The 24,332-nt window shown below is 39.5% G+C and overlaps 2 protein-coding genes across 5 annotated transcripts; one reads left to right on the forward strand and one right to left on the reverse strand.

The window, feature by feature from the left end:
* Window positions 1-6,902: 6,902 nt before the first annotated feature.
* Window positions 6,903-14,521, reverse strand: cops6 (COP9 signalosome subunit 6). Of its 2 annotated transcripts, none has more exons than XM_036001287.1 (10): window positions 14,317-14,521; window positions 12,810-12,935; window positions 12,541-12,672; window positions 11,200-11,288; window positions 10,036-10,098; window positions 9,890-9,937; window positions 9,655-9,769; window positions 8,731-8,823; window positions 8,375-8,475; window positions 6,903-7,348 (listed from the first exon to the last, which is right to left on the reverse strand). In XM_036001287.1, the coding sequence occupies exons 1-10, from the start codon at window positions 14,357-14,359 to the stop codon at window positions 7,208-7,210; spliced, it is 951 nt and encodes a 316-aa protein (XP_035857180.1). In that variant the 5' UTR covers window positions 14,360-14,521; the 3' UTR covers window positions 6,903-7,207. The 2 variants fall into 2 exon arrangements, with proteins under 2 accessions (XP_035857180.1, XP_035857182.1); XM_036001289.1 differs by lacking the exon at window positions 14,317-14,521 and adding an exon at window positions 13,031-13,154.
* Window positions 14,522-14,581: 60 nt separating this feature from the next.
* On the forward strand, window positions 14,582-24,004 carry aurkb (aurora kinase B). 3 transcript variants are annotated; one of them, XM_031303303.2, is made up of 10 exons: window positions 14,582-14,960; window positions 15,087-15,162; window positions 20,206-20,244; window positions 20,437-20,518; window positions 20,600-20,645; window positions 20,769-20,957; window positions 21,861-21,999; window positions 22,215-22,363; window positions 22,495-22,669; window positions 23,402-24,004. In XM_031303303.2, the coding sequence occupies exons 1-10, from the start codon at window positions 14,857-14,859 to the stop codon at window positions 23,573-23,575; spliced, it is 1,173 nt and encodes a 390-aa protein (XP_031159163.1). In that variant the 5' UTR covers window positions 14,582-14,856; the 3' UTR covers window positions 23,576-24,004. The 3 variants fall into 3 exon arrangements, with proteins under 3 accessions (XP_031159163.1, XP_031159162.1, XP_031159164.1); XM_031303304.2 differs by lacking the exons at window positions 14,582-14,960; window positions 15,087-15,162 and adding an exon at window positions 19,191-19,411; XM_031303302.2 differs by lacking the exons at window positions 20,206-20,244; window positions 20,437-20,518; window positions 20,600-20,645; ... (3 more) ...; window positions 22,495-22,669; window positions 23,402-24,004 and adding an exon at window positions 16,382-17,662.
* Window positions 24,005-24,332: the final 328 nt, after the last annotated feature.

A 24,332-nucleotide genomic window follows, 5' to 3' on the forward strand; every position in this document is an offset into this window, starting at 1 on the left:
AAAGCAGACGAGTGAAGTAGCAGTGCCAACTTGCAGGCTGGGGGCAGGGTCATTAGGTCTGGTTCCGCTGTACATTTAATACCCATAAAAATGCTGACTCCTGTAAGACCCGTGACTCTGGAGCTATAATTCCCTCTACCCCTCTTTTCCTGCCACGTTTGCCTGTCTGTTCAAACCTCCATAGGCAACTGAACAGCAGGAACACAACTTCAAAAGACGGGCTAACTGCAAACACTCCTGACAATAAACCTGCAGCTACACATAGCTGACTTTCATAGGCTCATTACATAGTCTGACATTTTTATGAGCTGTGTGTTGTGCACAGTTACTATAATGTCTACCCTTTTACAGCTTAGAAAGAAGAGGAGTCAAAGTCACATGAAAAACATCAGCAGATCATTTATAACATACAGAAACATAAAACAAACGGGGTAAATTAATTTTACGCTCATAAGCAGTGGATTCATTTCATTTCTGTGCATACCCAAGACAGAGTTGAGGGATTCTGTACATATCTCGTACTGACTAGTGTAATTAAGTGCTTTTAGATACACTTTTAAAAATGGTAAACTGCTTTAAAAAGCTACTGTAAAATTTGTTTTAGCTAACCAATAATACATACAAACCAAAAGAAAAAAAAACAGAAAAAGAAACTGCATTGCTTGTTTGTGTCTCTGCTTCAGCCAGTTTATAAGAAGAGTCCTCGCATCCTCTGGCCAATTCCCTGTCTGACGTACAGGACATTGAACTTGTTGATGAACAGGTTCATACTCTTGCAGGTCTTGGTGATGGTGCCTAAGTAGGCCATGAGGCCCACGTCATTACATTGCTACAGGGAAAATAAAATGCAGTTATAGAAAGCACTTGTTTGGCAGTACAACACAGAGCGAGACTGTCTGCTAAAACGCATTATCACAAGTCCAAATGTTTACATTTTATAAGTTTCTGTCTGATGTGCAGATTCAAATCTTTCAATATATACAAGTGAGGAATTTGCTCCAAGCTAAAATTAGGTGTTATCTGTGGGATTACAGTGAAAAAGAAATCTGCATTCCAGGGGAGTGTACAGACATTTGAATCACCAGAGGCTGAGCCCAAAAGAGAGGAAGTGATTGGCACGCAATTTTGTTTTATTTTAAAAAGGAAGGCGCTTTACATATATAGCACAGCTATAATGTTTATCAACACAAATTTTCTCATTGTACTCTAATCTCCAAATGCTCCAAAAGGCTTAATTTGTGTATAAAACTCTCTCATTCTGAAAAGAAAATAATGGGACACAGTGGTGGAAGAAGTATTCAGATTTTTTACTTACAGGATTTCTACACAGTACTACTCAGTTTTACTAGATCTGTTACAAGTAGAAGTCCTGCATTGACAATCTTACTTAGATAAAAGTACAAAGTAAACATACTCATTATGCATAATGGCTCATTTCAGAATGATATATATTATTAGATTAATAATAGGCCGGCAACAAAGGTTACTACCTTTATAGTACAGTCTACACAGGAAAGCTTTGTCCATCATTGGTGACACTAAACATCCCCTCCATACTAAGTTTAAGGTGGTCCCTTCAGGGCGATGAGAAAGAGTACCACTGGCAAACAAGAATATACAAGAGATCTTTTATAACTAGTGCAATAAACCTAATGAATAAACTGCACTAATGTGCACCTTTCTACATAGAAAGAATATTGTACCCTGTGTGTATGTGTGTGTGTGTGTATGTTTGCATTGATGTCATGTTTTTTTATCTGTAATCTGATGTTTTTTTATCTGTTTGGGTGAGACCAAAGAGAATTTTATGGCCTCAGCTGGACAATAAAGTTGTATTCTATTCTATTTCTATGTCTATTATAATTATTGATGCATTCATGTGCTCATCACTTTAATGTTGCAGCTGGTTAAGTCAGAGCTCTTTTTTTATTGAAGCCTACTTTACTTTATATACTGCTGGGTAACTAGTGAAGTTCCCCCTGGCGACCAGTAAAGCCTTATTGATATAATAATATCATAATTTCTTTATTGATCATATTGTGTATTGATCTGAATAATATAGTAACTAAAGCTGTCAGATTGATGTAGTGCAGTAGAAAGTACAATAATTCCCTAGTGGAGAAGAAAATTGAAATACTCAAGTAAAGTACTACCTCATAATAAGTACAGAGGGCTACTTTAGTAAACTGTAAATGAAAATATATGAATTTAAATGTGGTTAGTTTAGGGCTGTCAAACGATTAAATTTTCTTAATCGCGACGATTGTTGAATTTCTATAGTTAATCGCGATTAATCGCATGTTTTATCACATGATTAAAATTCTATTATTTTGCATTTCAGAACTGTTTTTAAGTACATATTGCAATGGAAAGCAATTCTTACCTGTGTATCTTGATTGGGAATCAAATGAATGCAAAGAACCCTGAAAGACCCTGAACCCAGCCGAACCCTACCGAACCCGGCCGAACCCGACCCCAATCCTGAACCCCGGCTGAACCCTACCGAACCTGTCCAAACCCGACCCCAGACCCGATCCTGGACCCGATCCCGAACCCAGCCGAACCCAACCTGACCTGATCCCGAACCTGACCAAACCCGACCGAAGCCGAAGCCGAATCCTGGATTTAGTGCCCGGATTCGGCTTCGGATTCCGCCGAATATTGGGCCGAATCTCCTATTCTGTCATTAGTCAGAGATAATATTGCATCTCAGTCGGCTCTGGCAGTTTCTTTAGCAGAAGCCCTCCACACCCTCCTCAGCTGCAGTCTCATCTGAGGGATCAGCCACTCGTAGGTTTTATCCCAAAGATACTTCAATCACAAGAAGTATTGGTCGATTTTCGGCCCAATATTGTCTTCTGATGGATTTAAATACAAAACAATAAATTTTTTTTAAGGATACAGTATTAACTTTTAAAAATGTACTTTTGCCAATCACTGAGATTGTTTTTACACTATTCCTGATGGAGATGAAATGTACATCATTTGTGTGTGTGTGTGTGTGTGTGTGTATGTGTGTGTGTGTGAGGGGGGGCTGGACAATATTGCTTTTAAATTCTTATTTTTTAATTTTTTTTATGTTTTTAAATTCTATTTTATTTATTGCAAAGCACCAAAAGGAATACCATCCTATTTTATTGTACAATGACAGTAAAGAATTCTATTCTATTCTAATCGCAATGCATCACCTCACTGCTCATTTACCACGCAACCCGGAGCGAAATTAAGACCGAACCCGACAGAACCTGACCAAACTCGACCGAACCCGACCTTCAGTTAGAGCTGAAGTTCTTTGCCCGAACCTGACCGAACCCGACCCCGAACCCAGCCGAACCCGACCGAACCCGGCCGAACCTGACCGAACCCGACCGAACCCGTCTGACGAAAATCTTTTAAACTGACCTTTGTCAATCTGAAATGAAGACAGATTCAGCAACTGCACGGCCTATTTCTCGCTTAAAATGTTTTCAGAAACACGTTTCGGTGAACTATTTTAGTACAATATGAGATCGTATTCTGAACATAGACTGTATATAAGAATGGACCAACAGATCCCGTTGCTCTGGACGGAGACCAGTGAAGGCCTTTAGAAGCACTTTTCCGGTGAGCGCTGAGCGTTACTGCGCAGCCTCCAACTGAGAGAGACGACGTAAATGTGCCGTGAGCAACGTGTCTGAAAGTTGTAAGTCTTCTGGTAGCTGTGCCAAGAGAAATCTCAATCATTCCCAATCTTGCAGAGACGGAGAGCGTAGGTATATGTAAGGAGATAACATAGGCACAGGCTAATTATTGCTAACTAAAATGCTAGTTAACATTAGTAATTACACTTAAACAGCTAATGTGAGACGAAACTGCCTGCGCGACAGTAAGTCGCGTGGTTATGACACAATCGTTAGCCTATTTTTACAAAAACGTCTGCTACGGAGCCATAACGTGAGATACAAGGTAATGGAACCTTTTATACATTGTCGTGTTTCTTTAGAAATAAACAATGGACAAATAGAGTCTTTAAACGCTTCAGATGTAAAGTTATTCGCTGTCAAAGTGGAGCCAAAATGAATTGGCAGACAATGGAATGCTAACGGGGGGTGATCGCTTTGTAGCATTAAATTGGCGCCATAGGAGGTTCGCGGTCCGAGGAGAAGCTTACCCCCTTGATTCTGAATGAGCCGCCATGACAGTCTGGCTATGTATTTCCGGAGAAAAAAGAACCACGTGACGCGTTCGTCCAATCAGCTGCCGGTTTTCATTTTCTGGTAAATAATCAGACTGTTAATGGAAACAATACAGAGCAGCGCCGCCTGCTGGTATGGAGACGTATTACGTTTCGCGCACGCGCAGAGCATACACTCAAGTCGGCGTCGCCTCAGTGTGTTCTGAGGCATTTTTTGGACCTCAGGGACCCGACTGATCAGTCCGACTGGCTTTTCTACCGACGGTCGGCCCGTCTGGTTGGTGTGTCAGGGCCCTTAGGTTTTATCCCAAAGATACTTCAATCACAAGGACTCTCACACTCGCCTGCTCACTTTCTCACTCTCTCGCACTGTGTGTGTGTGTGTGTGTGTGTGTGTGTGTGTGTGTGTGTGTGTGTGTGCGTGCGTGCGTGCGTGCGTGCATGTTTGTGAGAGTGATAGATGGAAGTGGAGTTTAGTTTATCTGTTCAATCAGGGCCCTGCCTTTAGATGCTCAAAATATTAGTAAAACACCTTGGAATCCTGAGATGTGGTTGCTTGCTTGACTTTTAACTTGATTGGTTATACGTTAACGAACTCCTCCTAGAGATTTCATCCGATTAACTTCAAATTTGGTCTGTGCCATCTTAAGACATTAAAGATGAAAAGTTATTAAAAGAAAAACTTTTCATCATAGGTCATGGCTGTGGTGGGGCAGCCATTTTGTGCGTTTCGCCATCGAAACAGGAAGTGGGTGTAATTTGAGTGTACATTGCCCAATTGGTTAGAAACGTTTAATGATTCATAAGACTCTAACCAAAGCCGGTCTACGGAAAGCCGTTCCACTCCCTATTAAGCTCCATTGTACCGAATTTGGTTGCAGTTCCACCAGAATTCAACTGGGGGTGATCGCGGTCCAGTGCAAAATGAATGGGACTCTATGGAGCTAGACGGCTAAATTTGTCTCTTTCGCCTGATTGTCGTTGAGAAATCTCAGATTTGATTGTATTTTCTGCAAGTTCAACATGGATTATAGGTCGAAAGTTGAATGTACGAGTAATGTCCTTTCGATTTCTTACAGGTTGAGTCGTTGTTGCCCATAACACGCTAGCATTCTGCTAATGAATGCTGATTGGTCAGTGAAGGACTGATTACGATTGGAGATCCCGCTTGACGGCAACCGAAGCAGAACCAGAATGTCAGTGAATATTTCGGCGTGGTCTTTAAAACATTAGCAAACCTCTTTCTAGCACGCGTATTGACAGGGAGAGCCTTATCTGTCAGCTGTGTTGTCGATGCTTCGAGAGAACAAAGGAAGCGACTCAGAGCTTGCCGTGAAAAGGCTTTTTAGAACAAAAAAGCCACTTTAAAAAAATCTAACACCCAGCAGTGTGTATTTTCTTAGCCTCTCCTTTCGAATGCAACATTCAAATTACTAGACAAAAAATGTGGATTTTGAGGGGTATAGCTCCATAGAGTCCCATTCATTCTGCACTGGCCTGTGAGGCTATGCTTTGGCCACGCCCCTCTCACAGCTAATGAACTGTATGACGTAGAGTCTTGTGTGAGGTATCATTGAACTCAGCAGGGAGTTCACTTTTCATTGGTGACGATGCAGAGTGTACAATTGCAGTGTCTGAGTGCTGCGCAAATGCAAGGTCGCAAGGAGCTGCGTCCATCAGTAACCCCGACACGCACAGAGGCGCGAGGGCCCATCCAACGCTGCTTGCAGCTTTAATTATGATTATTTTTAGTACATACTATACTGTGACTTTTTAATGACATACTTTACTATGAATTTTGATGACTTACTATACTATGACTTTTTAAGACATACAATACTATGATTTTTGTATGACATACAGTACTATGACTTCTTTATGACATACTATAATATGACTTTCTATGACATACTATACTATGACTTTTTAATGACACTATACAATGACTTTTTAATTACATACTATACTATTAGTTTTTCATGACTATTTCTATGGCATATTATACTACAACTTCTTTTACTTACTATACTATGACTTTTTTAAGACACTATACTATGACTTTCTATGACATATGACTTTTTATGACATACTATACTATTACTTTCTACAACATACTATACCATGACTTTTTATGATTATTTCAGTATACTATACTGTGACTTTTGATGACTTACTATACTATGACTTATTACTTTTAATGACATACTATACTTTGACTTTTTTATAATATACTATACGATTTGTTTATGACATACTATAACTTTTTAATGACATACTTTACTATGAATTTTGATGACTTACTATACTATGACTTTTTAAGACATACTATACTATGACTTTTTTATGATATACAGTACTATGACTTCTTGATGACATACTATACTATGACATACTACACTATGACTTTTTATGACATACTATACTATGAATTATTTGACTTACTATACTGTGACTTTTTAATGACACTATACTATGACTTTCTATGACATACTATACTATTACTTTTCATGACATACTATACTATGACTTTCTACAACATACTATACTATGACTCTTTAGGACATACTATACTATGACTTTTTATGATTATTTTAGGACATACTATACTATGACCTTTGTATGACATACTATACTATGACTTTTTATTTTTCATTAGTGTATTGTGATTAGGCCCCAGGTTACGATAATGTCGACAATCAGCTAAACTTAGAAAGAAGAGGAGTCAAAGTCCCATGAAAAAAAATCAGCAGATCATTTATTACATACAGAAACATGAAACAATAAAACAAACGGGGTAAAATAATATAACGTTCATGTGCAGTGGATTTATTTCTGTGCATAACCAAGAAAGAGTTGAGTAATTTTGTACACATCTCTTACCGATTGGTGTAATTAAGTGCTTTTTGATACACTTGTGGTTAAAAATTGTAAGCTGGTTTGAAAACTACTGTAGAATTTGTTTTAGCTAACCAAAAATACAAACAAACAAAAACAGAAAAAGAAACTGCAGTGCTCGTTTGTCTTTCTGCCAGCTCAAAAGAAGAGTCCTCTCATCCTCCGGCCGATTCCCTGTCTGTCGTACAGGACGTTGAACTTGTTGATGAACTGGTTCATACTGTTGCAGGTCTTGGTGATGGTGCCTAAGTAGGCCATGAGGCCCACGTCATTACATTGCTACAGGGTCAAAAAAGCAGAGTTATAGAAAGCACTGGCTAGGCAATACAACACAGAGTGACACAAGACTGTCTGCTAAAAACTGATTAAAACAAGTCCAAACTTTAACTTGATGAGTTTGATAACGTATGAGTTTATGTCTGATGTGCAGATTCAAATAGTATTGAGATATAAAGTGTGATGGAAAAATGAGCCACATCAGTCAAGTAGTGACTTGTATAGAATGTCATACATTTGTCATAAATAATGTCACTGTATTGTTTCCAGGGTTCAAAATTAACTTTTTTGTCCACCAGCCAAATGGATAGTGAATGTTCAAATTTTACCAGCAGCTCAATAAACTGACATTGATTTTTTTGGCTGCTGAGTGAAGCAAATCTACCAGCCAATTGCATATTTTACCAGCATTTGGCTGGTGGATTGTATGCCATTAAAAATAAATAAGTCATAAAGAAACATAGTATAGTATGTCCTAAAAATGTCATAACAAGTCATAGACAGTGTGTCCTAAAAAAGTCATAGTATAGTATGAACTAAAAATGTCATTAAAAAGTCATAGTATAGCATGTCATAAAAAGTAATTACGGAAAACAGAGCAAGCTAACTTTCCTGCTTTCCGGTCGGAAAGCACTCCCAAGTTAACGCTCACTTCAGTGAGCTGCAGCATTTATTCATGGACTAACTGAAATCTAACCTGTACATTAACTAACCTGTGACAACTTTACTGTTAATCTCTCATCTGCTCTAATCGGCAACAGCTGTCTCACTCAAACACCACCCGCTACGCCCATACTACGCTACTCTTTTAACATATGCGTCAAACTGTGTCCACCCTACAAAGAAAATAATTGCCCCATACTTTGGGCTGAAAACCACAGTATTTAGAGATGTTGGTTTAAGCCTTTTCACAGGATTTTGTTAATAAGAAAAACATTAATGTGTGACTAATGTCAGCCTTATCTTTTGTCATTTTGTTGAAAACATCACCAAGCATTTTGTACATTAAGGTACACAAAGCTTGCTTACATCATAGAAGTCCGTTTTGAATTTTATGGTGCTGAGGACCGGCAATCTGTGGCACAGGGCATTCGCTTCTCGAAGGATCTCGTGGTTAAAGGGCACCTCTCCTGCAGTACAGACAGACAGGACACAGAAAAAAAACTTGTTAAAGCATCGTGTAGCAAAACAGTGAGATAAGACTATGCTGTCAAGACAGTATGAAACAAGGGCTTGTAATTATGGAGGTGTGTCTGAGGGGCCTCCCTGAATGGTGTAAAAGTGAGGAAAATGAAACACCTTATCTAAGAACAGCTGTTTTCCAGACTTATTTCCACATTCTTTGTTCTCATGGCTTCATTAAAAAGGCCCTATCATCCCCTCACCTGATTCCACGGCTTTGACATACTCTAGAATGATCTTCACCCGGCTGTGGAGCATCTTTATCGCACTGTGCTGGACTATAAGGTGTTCAGCAACTAACAGAGAAGACAGAGAGAATATTTTATTTAATTTTGAATAGTCTATCCATATTCTACTCACAAATATGCAGTACAAAGAAGTTACAGCGTTGCTACTGAAATTGAACTAATCCTAACTGTAAGAAACTATTTTAGCCAACACTTGCTACAACAGCCACTTCAGATTTATCATAATCTGAGATCAGAGCCGAGATAACGACTTTTATGAGTTACCGTTATATAAACAAGTTTATAAAAGCCACCTTAAAAGGGGAACTATGCAGTTTGTTTAGCTTAATTTACCTTAACCGATCATTGGAATGGTTATATGACTTTTTTCGGGTTGAATGGTGGTCGTCTCGCCTCCCCCTAGCGCCTGTGAGCGGAAAAAACACCCTTGCAACTTTTGGCCGGCGAGTCGCCGCCCTCAGCGTCAGGAAGTATCGCGTGATATCAGGTCTCGAGATGTAACAAATTGCTTTAGGCACTGCACACATACACGCCCCCATCCAGGAACCGGCTAGCAAGAACAAGGTAGCGAAGGAGTTTTTCACACTATCTTCATGGCTGAGCCGGCAAAAAAGAAGCAGAAAGCTAGGAAAGCATTGTCGGAGGAACAGAGAAAGAGGAAACGGCAGACTGACCGAGCGAGTTTTTACACAGTGTTGCCAAATATCTATTCTGAAGCTGTAGGGGGAGCTCTATAGAGAAACCGAAGAAAGCGAAAGCGAAGAAATGGCTAAAACTGCATAGCGGCCCTTTAAAAACAATAAATGAGGGCAAATGGCTTACAGCTAACGCAACATTGGAGTGCATTGTAAACTCACTCGCTTTAACATTAAATCTTACCTGTCGAGTTTTCTCCTGTGCCTGTGGCTGTCATTCGAGCTACGTGGTCAACACCGATTCTCTCTGCTTCCTCTGTTGCAAGAGTGTACGTCAGCTCAGCAAACAACATAGTAGCCTAGATTAAAAACACACACAAAAAAAAATAAAAAAATCAGATAAAACTTCAAATCTTTATGGGAAACTGGGTCACTCCTGCAGGAAAGGATATGTAGATGATATGAAATATATAAATTACCTCGCCATTGATGATGTCAATCACAGATTCATAAACACTAACAGGAAGCTGAAGGAGTAAATGACACGTTGTTTAAAATCAGCTGTATCTAAATATGCAACCATGGTGTTTTCTCATTCTTGATGTGAAAATGCAGAGGAACTTACATCGGTGTGTTTGGTCATTGGGTTGAGCTTGAGGAAGAGAGGGCTCTCAATAATCTCACACACCTGGCAGGAAAGAGAGGAATAACCGTAAGAAAATGTACTGCACACATCTAAAATAACTATCAGACTTCAAGAGGATTTTACTTGTATTATCAACAACAAAATAAAAGTTAAAAATCACCTGCTTGTAATATAATGATGGCACTGCATGTTGTTTTTGAAAGTTGACGTTGAATTGTAAATCAGTAAACACAATTTCTGTATTGGTTGAATGTGAATCATTAACAAAACATGTCAGAATCTCAAAGTAAAAGTTGTAGCTCAGGTAACTGATCAATCTTGGTCAATGCAGGACAGCCTTGCTTTGAGTTTTAAACTAGCTGTGTGCGGTTTCCACCTGTCGCTGACTCAGTGAGTGAGGATCTGAGAGAAGTTAAGGATCTTCATCTTCTGCTTTACATACGGCCCCTTTAAAGTGCCCATATTATGAAAAAATCACTTTTTCTGGGATTTGGGGTGTTATGTTGTGTCTCTGGTGCTTCCACACATACAAACTTTGAAAAAAATCCATCCATGCTGTTTAGAGTGAGATACGGTTTCTGAATGTGTCCTGCCTTCAGTCTCTGGGTGAGCTGTTCAAAATCGGTACGGCTTGTGACGTCACAAGGCGAAACGAGCAGGCTCACCGCAACCATTAGCTCGTAGCGTTAGCAAGCTAACGCTAGCATGCTACCTCGTTCTCAATAGCAAAGCACTGCTACAACACACACAAGTTCACCATAATCTACAAAAGAACTACTTACATGTGCGCCCTCATTTAGAAGTCTCCCAGCTAATCCTGCCTTGTAGCTGACCAAAGTTGTAGAAACAGCCTCTCTTTTACTGTCTATGGAGCTAGCTAGCTGACATGATCTACATCTGAGCTACTGCGCATGTGCAAGTGCAATCAAAGATAGTAGAAGAAGAAGAAAAGAGGTCTCACTCTGTAGCTAAAACAGAGACCAGGTAAAAAGAAGAGCTGCAGCAGTGAGAGAGAGCACTGCAGTTCAACTAAAATATGGTGTTTTTAGAAAATTAAACCATGTAAACCTATTCTGGTACAACCTTAAAATACAATATGAACCTGAAAATGAGCATAATATGGCTGCTTTAACTTTTGCCTACCTGCTTGTGAATGTGGATGTCAGATGCGTCAGGGGGGCCGCCTGTGGTGTACCAGCCCAAGAACTCCATCTCTTTAAAGACCTGTTTGACTGAGAGACAAAAGGAAATATTACAAAATAAAACTACAGCAAGCACATGATTTTGTGTATTAACCACTGTTGACTAGGGCTGGGCAATATATCAATATTATATATCGATATTTATAGGCCAGATATTGACTTAAATTTTGGATATCGTAATATGACAAGTGTTGCCTTTTCCTGGTTTAAAAGACTGCATTACAGTAAAGTGATGTCATTTTCTGAACTTACCAGACTGTTCTAGCCGTTCTATTATTTGCCTTTACCCACTTAGTCATTGTATCCACATTACTGATGATTATTTATCAAAAATCTCATTGTGTAAATATTTTGTGAAAGCACCAATAGTCAACCCTACAATATCGCCGTTATATCGATATTGTGATATTTGATTTTCTCCATATCGCCCAGCTCTACCTTTGACTACTAATGAATAATCATTTATCAATAACTAAATCTAATATTGCTATCCCTTGGTGAAGCAATCTGACACTAATATGTCTTTAAAAGGATTTTGAGGGTTACAAGCAGGGCGAAGAAGGCGAGGAACTTTTCTTCAGTATTCTTATACCTGGCTACAATATTCTGGCTGCACTGCATTTCATAAAAAACACTAAAAGGAGAAACTGCTGTATTCTTGTAGCCTGACGTCATCATACTCAGATTCTAGTCAGAATGTGAGTCTGATACTGCTCCATTGGGCTGTGATTATGGGGCGTGTTTCAACCAAACCAGGAAAGAAATTGTTTCTGCACTCAATTGGATAGACCTACAACCAATCAGAGCAACGGACACAGACGTCACAGAAGCTGCAAGTCAAAGGCAGGATTCAACAGAGCAAAGGCAGAGGCGGCAGTTTCCGTGTCGTGCGGATGGGTGTGGAAATGTGTATACATACGTGATCGCGGTTCTCTGTTCCTCTTTTAAAATTACTGCGCTGTCGATATCTTCTACAACAGACGCGATGTAAACAAATTCAGTGTTTCCCACAGATTAGAAAGCAATTTGTGGTGGATGCGATGTGCACGGAGGGGAGGGGCTGTGTGTGTGTATGTGAGAGAGACGTTACTATTGATTATCTGTCCATCATCATATAAAGCCCGTCCTGACAATCTGATTGGTCCGAACAGCTCTGTTCGAGCATAGTTGCTCCACAACGGATCAAGTCCAGACCGAACTTCCCGACCTCAAATGTTGTGGGCGGGGCTAAGTTTGGCTGGCATCCAGGCTAGTATTCTTGCCCTTCACAAAAACCACTTACATTGTTCCTCCTTGATGTAGTAGTACTCCTTGTCAATATGCACCCGATCGTCTATGGTGTGAGACAGCAACTCAAAGGAGTTCATCACCTCGATGTTTCTCCCCTCCTGCTTCCCAATCAGGGCGCCAATCACTACGCAGGTGAAAAAAAACACAATAATATATAATAACCTGTTTCATTACACTCAGTTAAAGAATAACTCCGCTGAACATGAGACAAACTGTACATTATTACGTGCCGTCTTTCTTGCATAGCATTGTCATATATACCCTGCATTGGTCGTCCCTCTTGTGAGCGGATGCGTATCCAGTGGTCGGATATGTTGAGGATAACCAGAGGGTGTAAGGCCACAGAAACGCTTCCGGTGACCCCTGCAGCCATAACACTGGGGCTGGCTGAAGTCACACAGAGACACAAACAAGAGAGCCTTTAACACTATAGAAACTACTGGGTTATTGGTCAAACAAAACAAGCAATTTGAGGATGTCACCTTGGGCTCTTGGATGTTGTTAAGCACATTTTTCACAATTTCCTGACAGTTTGTAGAGATTGAGCTGTTAATCAGGAAACATAATCCCATTTCTCAATAATATACACAACTGAAATAAATGAAGATAGTTGTTAAAAACTACAACCACAAACATTTGCCAAAATGACAAGTAGGGATTCAGTGATGCGTGTTTGAAGCCAATACAATATAACAATAGAGCCAGACCAATAAACCGGCAGGCTGATATTAGCTCATTACAGATATTAATAAAAATATTGTTTATGTTATGCAACTATGGTGAGAAAAAAAAAAAAAAAAAAAAAAAAAAAAAATAATATATATATATATATATATATATATATATATATATATATATATATATATATATATATATATATAGACCGATATAGTCTTATCCGTACTTTGGCCTCAAAAATCCAGTATCAATTGGCTCAACTCACAACCACAAATATTTGATAATGTAAGGCTGTCAGTGATGTGTTTAAAGCTAATATATTTGACTTATTATTACTTATACTACTATTATATAACTTAATAAAACATGATGCCCTTAATTTGTGTTTTGTTGCTATATGTGATAGTTGTTCAATGACAAACTGCTGGAAATATTTTTTGATACATTTTAAATTAAATTGAGACAGTCAAGCCACCGTCATGGTCCCTTTGTTAAAACCTCACTCAATTTTCTGTAAAGTATTTAGGACCTAAACTGCATTATAACTTGGGGAGACCCCTGATAAGCCTTTTAGGCTTTGGGCCTCCCTTGTATATTCTGTTATTATTTATATTGCTCTGTTAATGTTATGTTTATGTTCTGTTATAATAAATGAAATTAAGTATTTGAATATTAAATATTGAACGATAGAGATAGACCGATACATTGGTTCATCACATGGACAGCGGACGTCGAGGACAAGCCCTAATTGGAGATTGGGTTGTTGTCATAGGTAGTCAGTATGGGTCAAACCTGCCTCAGCTGGCAGACTAAGGTTTACATTCCTAATGCAAACTCCAATAAGAGAGCAGTAAAATATAATAATAATACTAACTAAAACCTCCAAAGTGATGAATTTGTTGACAGCTTTATAACAGAACCGTGTACGTTAACCCGCTTATGTCAGCAAGCTCGCTACTTACCACCTTAAACACCACTAATTCACCAATTACGGCCACTCGTAACACAAATATACGACACGTGAGACAATCTGCATACATATACATGTAAATATCAGGCAGAAAGTATGAGATAAGTGAGAAATACTCGCCTGCCCCATCCACTTCCATTCCTCCACCATTGCTGTTCGCCATCTTGTCCGGTAAACCGCGCAGGCGCACTGGACTGATCACCTAAAGGGAGTTCACACCGCCGCGCGGTAAATCGCCGCCTCTAGTCATTTCAATTTGGGGAAGGCGGCAGAGGGGAAGCGGGTTTAAGCGGTTGCCGCTCACGTGGACGTGCACAGTTCCTGCTCTGCCGGCCAGAGTTCACCGTGCTGAAATTCTTTCGGTAACCGCAGGGCGGCGGAACCGCTTTTATAAAAACGCTTTGCTTTTGAGGGAAACGCTGTTGTGCTCTACTGTCTGTCTAAATTGGAGATGTATACAGAAAGCAGGACTGCTTTTAACCGAGACACGCTATGTCGAGCATAAAGATGCATATTTTATTTAATCGGCAAACTGCCGCTCGGTCCAATGGGTCCTACAGTCAATAGGCTGCTGTTTCCTGGGGATTGCTGATGTAGGCGCAACCTGTGTGCGTCGGGATATCAGTCCGTGTCCGAGGGTTAAATAGTTCTGTTTACAAAATGGATGAATTTAAAGCCTGTAACATGCTGGACTACTTTCCAGAAAACATTTTAATTGATGTGTTGTCGTATTTGAGCGTGCGAGAGCTCGTCAGAGCCGGAAGGTAAGGGGAATTTCACTTTGCTGACTGTATTTTACCAGTTATTCGTCTTGTGGAACTCAGCTTAGCCTTTGTTGTTACTCACGTCACATGAGGAAGTTATTTGTTGTATTTTATTGTGTTTTTCAGAGTGTGTAAGAGATGGAAACGCCTTGTTAAAGACCAACGACTGTGGAGGTTTGTCGATCTGACAGCATGGAAAGGGGTAAGAACTAGTGATGTGGCTACACGCTTTTTCTTTTAATTGATCCTTTCATACAGTGTAACGTTAGTGTTTATTTTATTTGGGGGACATAGCCACAACATGCAATCTGATTAAATAGCCCCTCAACACATACCATTGCTAATACATGGAAATCATATGTACCATTAACCCCAAAAGCAATGCCTTTACGTGGTAAAGTTTGGCGATAAAGAGGAAAGGCTGAGGGTCTATGAACTAAAAACCAAGTCAGGGAACTTGGTGTCATCAAGATCTCAGGGTTAAACTTTGACACATCAAAGAAACAAAGGAGTAATGTCCAGGCATGACATATGTGTCCACATATTCATTTCTTAGTTCTTTAGAAAAAAATCTTTTTGTTCATAAAAAATGCTGCTGCTAAAATAATCAATATTGCCTTTTTTCAGGCTTTTCAGACAAAGTAAGCAAACTTATGTGCATCAAGAATTGATCTTGATGTGATCATCCATACACTCGAATATCTGCAGGTTTTGTGGAGCCATTTCATTGAAATGATCTTAGTACAATACAAGAGCCTCTCAAAGAATGAAGACTACTGAACACATTACTCCAATACTCTGCACTGGCTTCCAGTGTTTCATATAATAAAGGTTAAAGTACAGATACATAAAATGCATCTTTAAATGTCTACCATATGAAACCACTTGGCCTCTCAGGTCATCTGGTATCAGTCTGCTGACTGTTCCCAGAGTCCAGACTAAACATGGAGAAGCAGCATTTAGTTACTTTGCTCCACAGAGCTGGAACAAATTTCCAGAAGAAACTGAATTTGACTATAGATAGAAGAAAAACTTTGATGTTCTCCACCACCTTTGACTGAACTCATCATTATGCACCTTGCACACCTTTACCTATCTTCTATTATTTCTCTAATTCATCTTTTGAATTTTTTTTTAAGCTGTTTCTAACATTTTTTTTTTTTTTTTAAATCTTAAAATTTAAATCTCAATGTTTTATGCTGTATTTCCTTTTCAATAATTTCAATGCATTATGTCAAGTACTTTGAATGTCCTTTGTGTATTAAATGTGCTTCTCTTGCCATAAGCCCCTGTTGAAGTAAATGCTTTTACATATTGGTTCTGTATATCTATGCAATAACTGACAGAAATCATTTTTCTTCTGATCCCTCATCCCCCAACCCCCCACACACACATGTCATGGACTGTCCATTGTGTGTTAGGTGACATCCCGCATACTTTGGCTCCTGCTACGTCAGTACCTAGGTTGTGGACTAAGGTGCCTACGGTTACGTGGTTTGCTGCTTTCTGCCCGAGGGGGCACCTTTCTCTCTGAGTCTTGGCTCAAAGCTTTGTCCACAAAGTGCCCTCGCCTGAGTAAGCTCTATCTTCTGCATGCAGACCTGCGAAGCCTGCCCAGTTGCCAGCTCCTACCTCCATCTTTGCAGGTGTTGGAGCTGCGTGGGTGTGAGCTGCCTCGTGAATTTTTCAACCAGACTCTTAATTCACCTGCTTGTTCCCAAGAAAGAGCTGAAGCCACATCCAGTGTTGGTGCTCAACGGCAAGGAAGGGATCGGAAAGGAAAAGGCCTTGGCTCTCCATCAGGGATTGGTATTGGGAGGTTAGTTCTTAACAACGTGCCCTCTTTCACGGACCAGCATCTGCAGAGTCTGACATCATGGGAGAGGCTCAGTCGTTTGGAGCTGCGTGACACCTTTCGTGTGACGGCAAACGGGCTCAGGAGCAGTGCTGCTAAGGACGGTGTCTGTGGTGTGGAAGGGCTTTCCAGGCTAAAGTTTCTGGAAATAGGCATCACTGGGCGGCAAGGCTACCAGTTACAGATGGCCTCCCTCGGGCTAGGGGCAGGATGGCTCGGACTGGAGGAGCTGAGTCTTGGGGGTAAGGAGGTGGGGCCAGGTTTGCTCTGTGCCAGCCGGCTGAAGGACCTGAAGTGTCTGTGCCTATGGGCCTGCACGCTCAGCGAGATGCAGATAGTACGGAGTTGCAGGATGCTCCGTGGGCTCCGGCAGCTGGAGTTTTTGGACGTAATCTTCCAGCCTCGGCAGTGTCCACCAGTAGTGGAGGGGGAGGGTGGTGGTGCTGTTGGTGGAGAAGAGCAGGACAATGAGGAAGCTGCAGGTGGAGATAACAGCAATGATGAGAACAAGACACTAGACATGAACGATCCCATTCCAAGTTTGCGTCGCTCACTGGCTGTCCTGCTGCCATCCTGCACACTAGTTTTCACCAACTGCTCTGTTCAGATCAATGCAGACTAAATGAGGTCTCTACTACTGCTGTATACAAGTGGCCAATATAGATACAATTCTTTCACACAGGCTGGCATATGTAATTTATTGAAGCATTATGGGTATAATGAATGACTTAAGTTTGTATTATTGTGTCATGTTTATAACTATGCCCGGCACACATGGGCTCATAGGATATCTCAAATTCACTGGAGCCAGCTCCAGATGTTAATCAGATATTCAGACCATGTCAAAAAAATTAATCCATCCATCCATCTTCGTCCGCTTATCCAGTCTCGGGTCGCGGGGGTAGCAGCTCCAATATTTTTTTAATTGCCAACTTCAATAGCTAGAGGAGGAAACCCAGTTGTCAACTGTGCAAAAGATCTTTGGCTTCTAGATAAGAGAAATGTTACATATGATTCAGAGCCATACTTTTGGTTAATATGTATATGTCCTTCATTTTGGTTTTGAAAGGATATTTTCAAATCATTTTTCATCAAACTTGAATAAAATGTTACTTTAATAGTGCTATATATTGTGATATAGTACAATTTTATGGAAAGTCAAATGATAAGTAACCAGACAGGAATGTCTGTTGGCCAATTCAGCTAATTCAAAATACCTGACAAATTAAGATACTCATCACATTGATGAAAAAAAAAATCTTGCCACAAAGCAGTCTTGCCTCTTTGATTTGCAACTTTGCCTCAGAGAACCCCTAAATGTTATAGTTAGAGCTACAGCATTATAAACAGTTTGGATGGTAGAACATTTATGCCGCCTCAAGGTAAATCAGTAGGCAGTCTCACCTCCAAATTCATTGATCATATTTGGACAAAAGTAAACATACTCTTTTAAACTCAGACACAGTACTGTATTAAACAATATAGGGAACTGTCATTGCTAGACTGTAAAGACACAAGCAGGTGTCTGCTACAAAGGCAGAGAACTGAAGCGTACTGCTGGCAATGATCCACCTGTTTCCTGTTCCTTAACTGGTTTTCATAATGTATACATCAGAAAATATAACTGATACAATCAAGTGTTTGGTACTGGTGTTACAGAAACGCAGCATAACATATTTAAGTAGTCTTTATCAAGTCCCAATTCTCCCTTACTTTCCCATTTTTTTCCTGTACGATTTTTAGAAATTATAAAATAAGAAATGGTAAACGTAAATGTCTGTTTATTGTATTAATGAGTAAAAACATGGAAGATCTGTGTCATTGACATGAATTGTGTTGCATTGTTGCAAACCAACCATTATCATTTTAACCTTCTTTAGAATTATAAATGAAAAATTGTTTTCAATAAACCTATTTCGAACATTACATCTTTAAGTATAATTTGTCTTTTTTGTATCATATTAGTTAATTGCATCATTCATTGCATCAAAACTTAATTAAAGGTCTTTGTTGCTTGTGACTGACTTCTCATGAAATCAAGTGGTTGATCAACAAGCCTGCCCATATTACAACTTAACTCATTATAACATAACTAACTGGCAAATATTTCACAATAATAGTTGTTAGTTGCAGTTCTAGATATTGGCAAAACAACCTCTCAAAACCACAACAGGAAGCCGAGACAAAGGGGTCATGGGGGTGGAGCTCATATTTGAGCAGACTCTAGGGACCTGTCTGATGTTCTAAAGGGCTTTTAAAAAGTTCATGACATCACGGGTATAGCCATATTAATTTTAGGAAACGTAAATGGAGATATGATTAAGTTAATTTGACCATAAAACAACAGTAATGTTAAAACACAGTTGACGGATAAGAAATGAGGGCGGGCCGACATCTGACTAACGTCTGTGTACACCAATCACACGTTTTCTCTTGCAACAATCCCGACCAATGGGCGCCTTCTGTGTGTAGCACCCCGACCAATCGCGTTCGTCAAGGGTAGCATTTTGAAAACGTTGGCGGACGAAGAAGTTCAAAATAACGCTGGGCTTTCTTTACTAAAAAGTTCTAACTACAATTTGTCACTACGATGCAGGTAACTTTTGTTTGTTCAATCAATGATAGAGAAATAAGACTGAGCAGATGAGTACAACAAACGATTCATATACGCGCAAGTTATAATGCTTAAGTACGACAAAGAGTTTGACGTTAGCGTTGCGTTTGGTACGTTAACAGTTACCCTCCTAAGCTAACTTAGCATGACGCCAAGTTGTTTTGTGTTAAAAAGAATAACAAGGAGTATATAACGTACTTACACAGTGAATTATATAAATTAGCAGGTGTTGTTTAAACTGAATTAGCTAGCCCGTGGAGTTGTAACGTTAGCTAGGTATTCCCTGCACCAACATGAGGCAAGGGGGCCAATGGTAACGTTAGCCTAACGTTAGCTAGCCAAGTTACCCTAACAGTGGCTTACTGAACCGTTTAATCATTTTTGAAAGGTGTAACGTTAACGTTGTAAGCTAAACGTACTAACTGAGCCCACCGGAAGCACTTGAAACTAACTAGATAATAACGTTACAAGTCTGTAACTGAAAAAGCATGGTTTATTTAGTAAAACATTGAACTACAACGACACACTTTTCACAATATGGTGCTGAAAATGTACACTGAAATAACGTTACCAGACCAGAAGGAGCACTTGTACAGTCTAATGCCATCCAGTACAACAAGGCAGATCATATAATTTATTTTGGCACGGTTTATTTAATGTAACGTGATATATCTTTGATTCGTAGTCTATGGAAGATATTTTGCGGTGTTGTTGTAGATTGTACTAAAATATGTTTACTATTTTCTCTTTTCTCTTTCTTATGTATTTAATTATAGAATAAGGAAAATTATGAGCCCAGGGGTTTCCAACGACCGGTAAGCTGTAATATTTGTAAAAATATGTGTTAATTTGCCTGCTGTTTTAAGCAACATTTGATTACCAGCAATTGTACTACACTGACAAATCAGAATGCCAGCATTGGCTGATATGTGTATAAACAAATATTGGAAACTATTATGACTGGAAAAAAACACGTTTCTAATTCTGTGTTTGCTTCTACATATTAGTTAGCAACACCAAGCATGGTGGCAGGTCCACAGCGTGTTCAGGTGAAGCCACGGACAGAGATGGACAAAAATGCCATCACAGGTAACATTACCCTCCTCACGCACAGACAACAGCCTGACACATAAAGAAATGTGCCCGTTTTGATTGTATTATCATTTTCAGGCCCTGGGAGAGAGTGTGTAGGCTCGTCCTCTAGTGCAGCCTCAAAGTAAGGATATTCTCTAGTACTTCTCGAGTTGTTGGTTGCCAGTTCTGTTTTTTTTTTTTTTTTTTTGGTAGTGGTTTCATACATCTAAGTGATTAACCTATCTATCTTTATACTTTGCATCAGAAAAATCTCCATCGATGACTTTGACATCGGTCGACCACTAGGGAAGGGCAAATTTGGTAATGTCTACCTTGCGAGGGTGAAGAAGCTGCAGACCATCGTGGCGCTGAAGGTGTTGTTCAAGTCACAGATGGAGAAGGAGGGCGTGGAGCATCAACTCAGGAGGGAGATTGAGATTCAGGCACATCTCAAGTGAGTATTCTGAAGAACATTTTCATGAATAATATTAGGGGTGTAAGAAAAAATCGATACACTTGAGTATTGCATTATTTTATTTAGCAATACTATATTCATTTTTTTAGTTTACGTGCAAAAATATTCATGTAAGACAGTGGTTCACATTTATGTTGTTTAAACCCCCTACCGCTAGATGGCTATGCTGAGACACACCACTGGTGTCCTTGCCTAGCAGTGCCTGACTTTTTGCTAGAAGCTAACAACGTAGCTATGGCTTAACTTTGCCCTACTTTAGCATGTAAAAATTAGCTCACCAAGAACCTGTGAACCACAATCCCAAACTGGCAGTTTGATTTTCTGTAAGGTGAGGAACCACATGACTTTTTTTAAATATTAGTTTTTTAAAATTATACTTCCAATATATCGCCTTACGCACAGTATCGAAATATATTGCAATATATTGAATGTGACCCATGTATCATGATACGTATCATATCGCCAGATTCTTGCCAATACACAGCCCTAAATAATATATTGGCCTTCCTCAAACTAACCATAGAGTAACCAAGGAGTACTTGATAGGCTTACTTCTGGGCAAAATGTCCCTGAGTGCAACTTCTCCCTTCAGGCTATCTGCTACCATCTACTGACGATTACAGGAACACTTATCAAATGCTTACAATCATTATTTGTAGGTAAGATGTGCTTTGAGTTACATGAAAACAGTACTACATTTCTCTATTGGCTAACTAGGTGCATTTTCCACAAACTTTTTGTCGCTTTGCTTATCAAGTAGATCCCATAACGAATTAATTCTACTTCTATTTACTCAACTTTAACCGGCTTGCTTTAAATACCTTTCACTTTGTGTTAAACCGTTTAAAGGCTGCCTCAAAACATAATCTGTTTTGTCCTTAGGCACCCCAACATTTTGCGCTTCTACAATTATTTCCATGACCGAAAGAGGGTCTTCCTGGTGCTTGAGTACGCCCCACGTGGTGAAATGTACAAGGAGCTACAAAGATGTGGAAGATTTGATGAACAGCGTACTGCCACAGTAAGAGTTTTTGCTGCTTTTTTTTTGTGCTGTTTTTGTCGGTGAACCTAATTTGTAAATTGTTGGAGGGTAATTAGCAAATTTTCACTGTATCCGGTTTTCGAATAGCAGTTTGACCACTGGACTTGATTACTTCTACAATCTTGTTTTAATTCCCTTGAATGCTTGATTTAAAGTCTTGTTGTGATCCAATGCCAACCTCTTTACATTTCCAGTACATGGAGGAGATATCCGATGCACTGATGTATTGCCATGAGAAGAAAGTGATTCATCGTGACATCAAGCCGGAGAATCTGCTGCTTGGCTATCGTGGAGAGCTGAAAATTGCTGATTTTGGTTGGTCCGTCCATGCACCTTCTCTAAGGTGAGTTGGGTGAGGTTTTATAATGTCAGCGCACCACGGTTCTGTCAGACACTGCTCGATACCGCTGTATCATTTCACACAAATCTGCTTGTTGCTTACCCTGCTCACCTCTTTGTTTTAAACCCATCTAGACGTCGTACAATGTGCGGGACACTGGACTACCTCCCTCCAGAGATGATCGAGGGGCACACTCACAGTGAGAAGGTGGACCTGTGGTGCATCGGGGTCCTCTGCTACGAATGCTTGGTTGGCAACCCCCCTTTTGAAACTGCCAGCCATTCAGAAACGTACAAAAGAATTATGAAGGTCGGTATTGGGATGCAATTGGACAATTATGAGTGTTATGTAAGCTCTTCCAAAGGAAAGTTTGGCAGAAACATCTGGCAGAATCCACTTTCATTCGGACAAAGTGGTTTGCGTCTGAATGCAGGTGTTTCTTTGTCTGTTGTAGCAATGTTATCATTATGTTAGAAATGATGGCCAAACTACCAAAATAAGACCCAAGTGGCAACAGACTGGAACAATCCTTTAAATTAACCAAATGCAAAATAACAGTAAATGGCCAATGTTGAGCTTACCCTGTTGGTCCACATCTGTTCTGTTGAATCATAATCGTGTCTATGATGAACTGATGATCAATTAATCATCTAAACCCATATTTCAAACATTTGGTCTTCGGGGTATTTTTATCTGGGCATTATTATTTTTCTCTGATTTCGGAAAACTTTTTTGAAAATAACTGTTTTAATCCGTGAACCCTGTAGAATACCTATCAATATGCAACTGGCTGGTATGGGAAAATAATTGTTTAAAATTCATCAATGAGTCAATCCAAAAGTATTTAAACATCTAAAGATTAACTTTAAGGTTGTGCATCCCTAATAAAAGGGACACACAACCACATTGTCTTACATTTCTGCAACAGCTGGCACGAAATATTCTTCTTCTGAAGGTGTTAAATCTTGATCATTGTCATAGTTTCTACTGCACCAGTCATTGTTCAGATTTAATTAATAAATGCTATTTAACTGTTTGCAGGTGGATTTAAAGTTCCCTAAAACCATCTCAGCCGGTGCACAGGACCTGATCAGCAAGCTGCTTCGCCATAGCCCTATCGATCGTCTCTCACTACAGAGTGTCATTGATCACCCATGGGTGCGCGCTAACTCCCGCCGAGTCCTACCCCCCATCTGCCCTACCAAGAAATCCTGAGTCCACCTGGCCTGCCACTGAGGGTGTTATCTGTCCTTCACAAGTGACTCTGGGCCAGCATGTTTTGGTTTCACTGCCATGGGCTTTAAACTGCCGTTATTCTGGCACATTTTATGATGGGTATAAATGCATACCCACTTTTTTTATATTGTACAGTGTGATGTCATTATCTATGTCTAGTATGTTGCCTATAGGTGTTTTGTGTTTTTATTGTCATTTCTTCTCTGAAACCTTTTTAAATGAACACAGCTCAATTTTGAATTTCTGTATCTGACAACAGTGTTGACACCAAAGTACTACTGTTAGACTGATTAAAGCTGTCTATATTCTCAAATAGTTAAAAATGAGGTGTTTGAGATTTGGGGTGAAAAGCATGTTTTATTTTGCCTCAAGCTATACTTTAAATTTCTAATAAATATTATACAATGATTTGTGGCCCTTTTAATGAATAAATGATTATGTAAATGTTGTGGCCACATTGCAAACCCCAACAATATATCATAACATAAGACTAGTACATATCGGTAATAACTTTGGGAAGTTAAGAAATACACTCAGTTAACAGTTTATAATAGAATCTATGACAGTTTATTAGGTACACCTAGCTAAAACTACTGCAGTTGATTAAAACTTTGCCCTGCAGTAAGTCCTACATTTAAAAAATGTTATATTTCAGTTGAAACTGTTTTTACAAAGTTGTTGATTCAATTCAATTTGGAGGCGTTTTTAATATTGTATCCGTCAACATCAATCAGGC

The sequence above is a fragment of the Sander lucioperca genome, chromosome 1, assembly GCF_008315115.2.
Source record: "Sander lucioperca isolate FBNREF2018 chromosome 1, SLUC_FBN_1.2, whole genome shotgun sequence".
NCBI lineage: Eukaryota > Metazoa > Chordata > Actinopteri > Perciformes > Percidae > Sander > Sander lucioperca.

Coding starts and splice junctions, on each gene's coding strand:
- cops6 (XM_036001287.1), bottom strand. CDS start 14,359: ATGGCGAACAGCAATGGTGGAGGAATGGAAGTGGATGGGGCAG. Junction 8,476..8,730: donor TGTCAAAGCCGTGGAATCAG/GTGAGGGGATGA, acceptor TCTGTACTGCAG/GAGAGGTGCCCTTTAACCAC. Junction 7,349..8,374: donor TCAAAACGGACTTCTATGAT/GTAAGCAAGCTT, acceptor TTGACCCTGTAG/CAATGTAATGACGTGGGCCT.
- aurkb (XM_031303302.2), top strand. CDS start 14,857: ATGGATGAATTTAAAGCCTGTAACATGCTGGACTACTTTCCAGAAAAC. Junction 14,961..15,086: donor GAGCTCGTCAGAGCCGGAAG/GTAAGGGGAATT, acceptor TGTGTTTTTCAG/AGTGTGTAAGAGATGGAAAC. Junction 15,163..16,381: donor ATCTGACAGCATGGAAAGGG/GTAAGAACTAGT, acceptor ATTGTGTGTTAG/GTGACATCCCGCATACTTTG.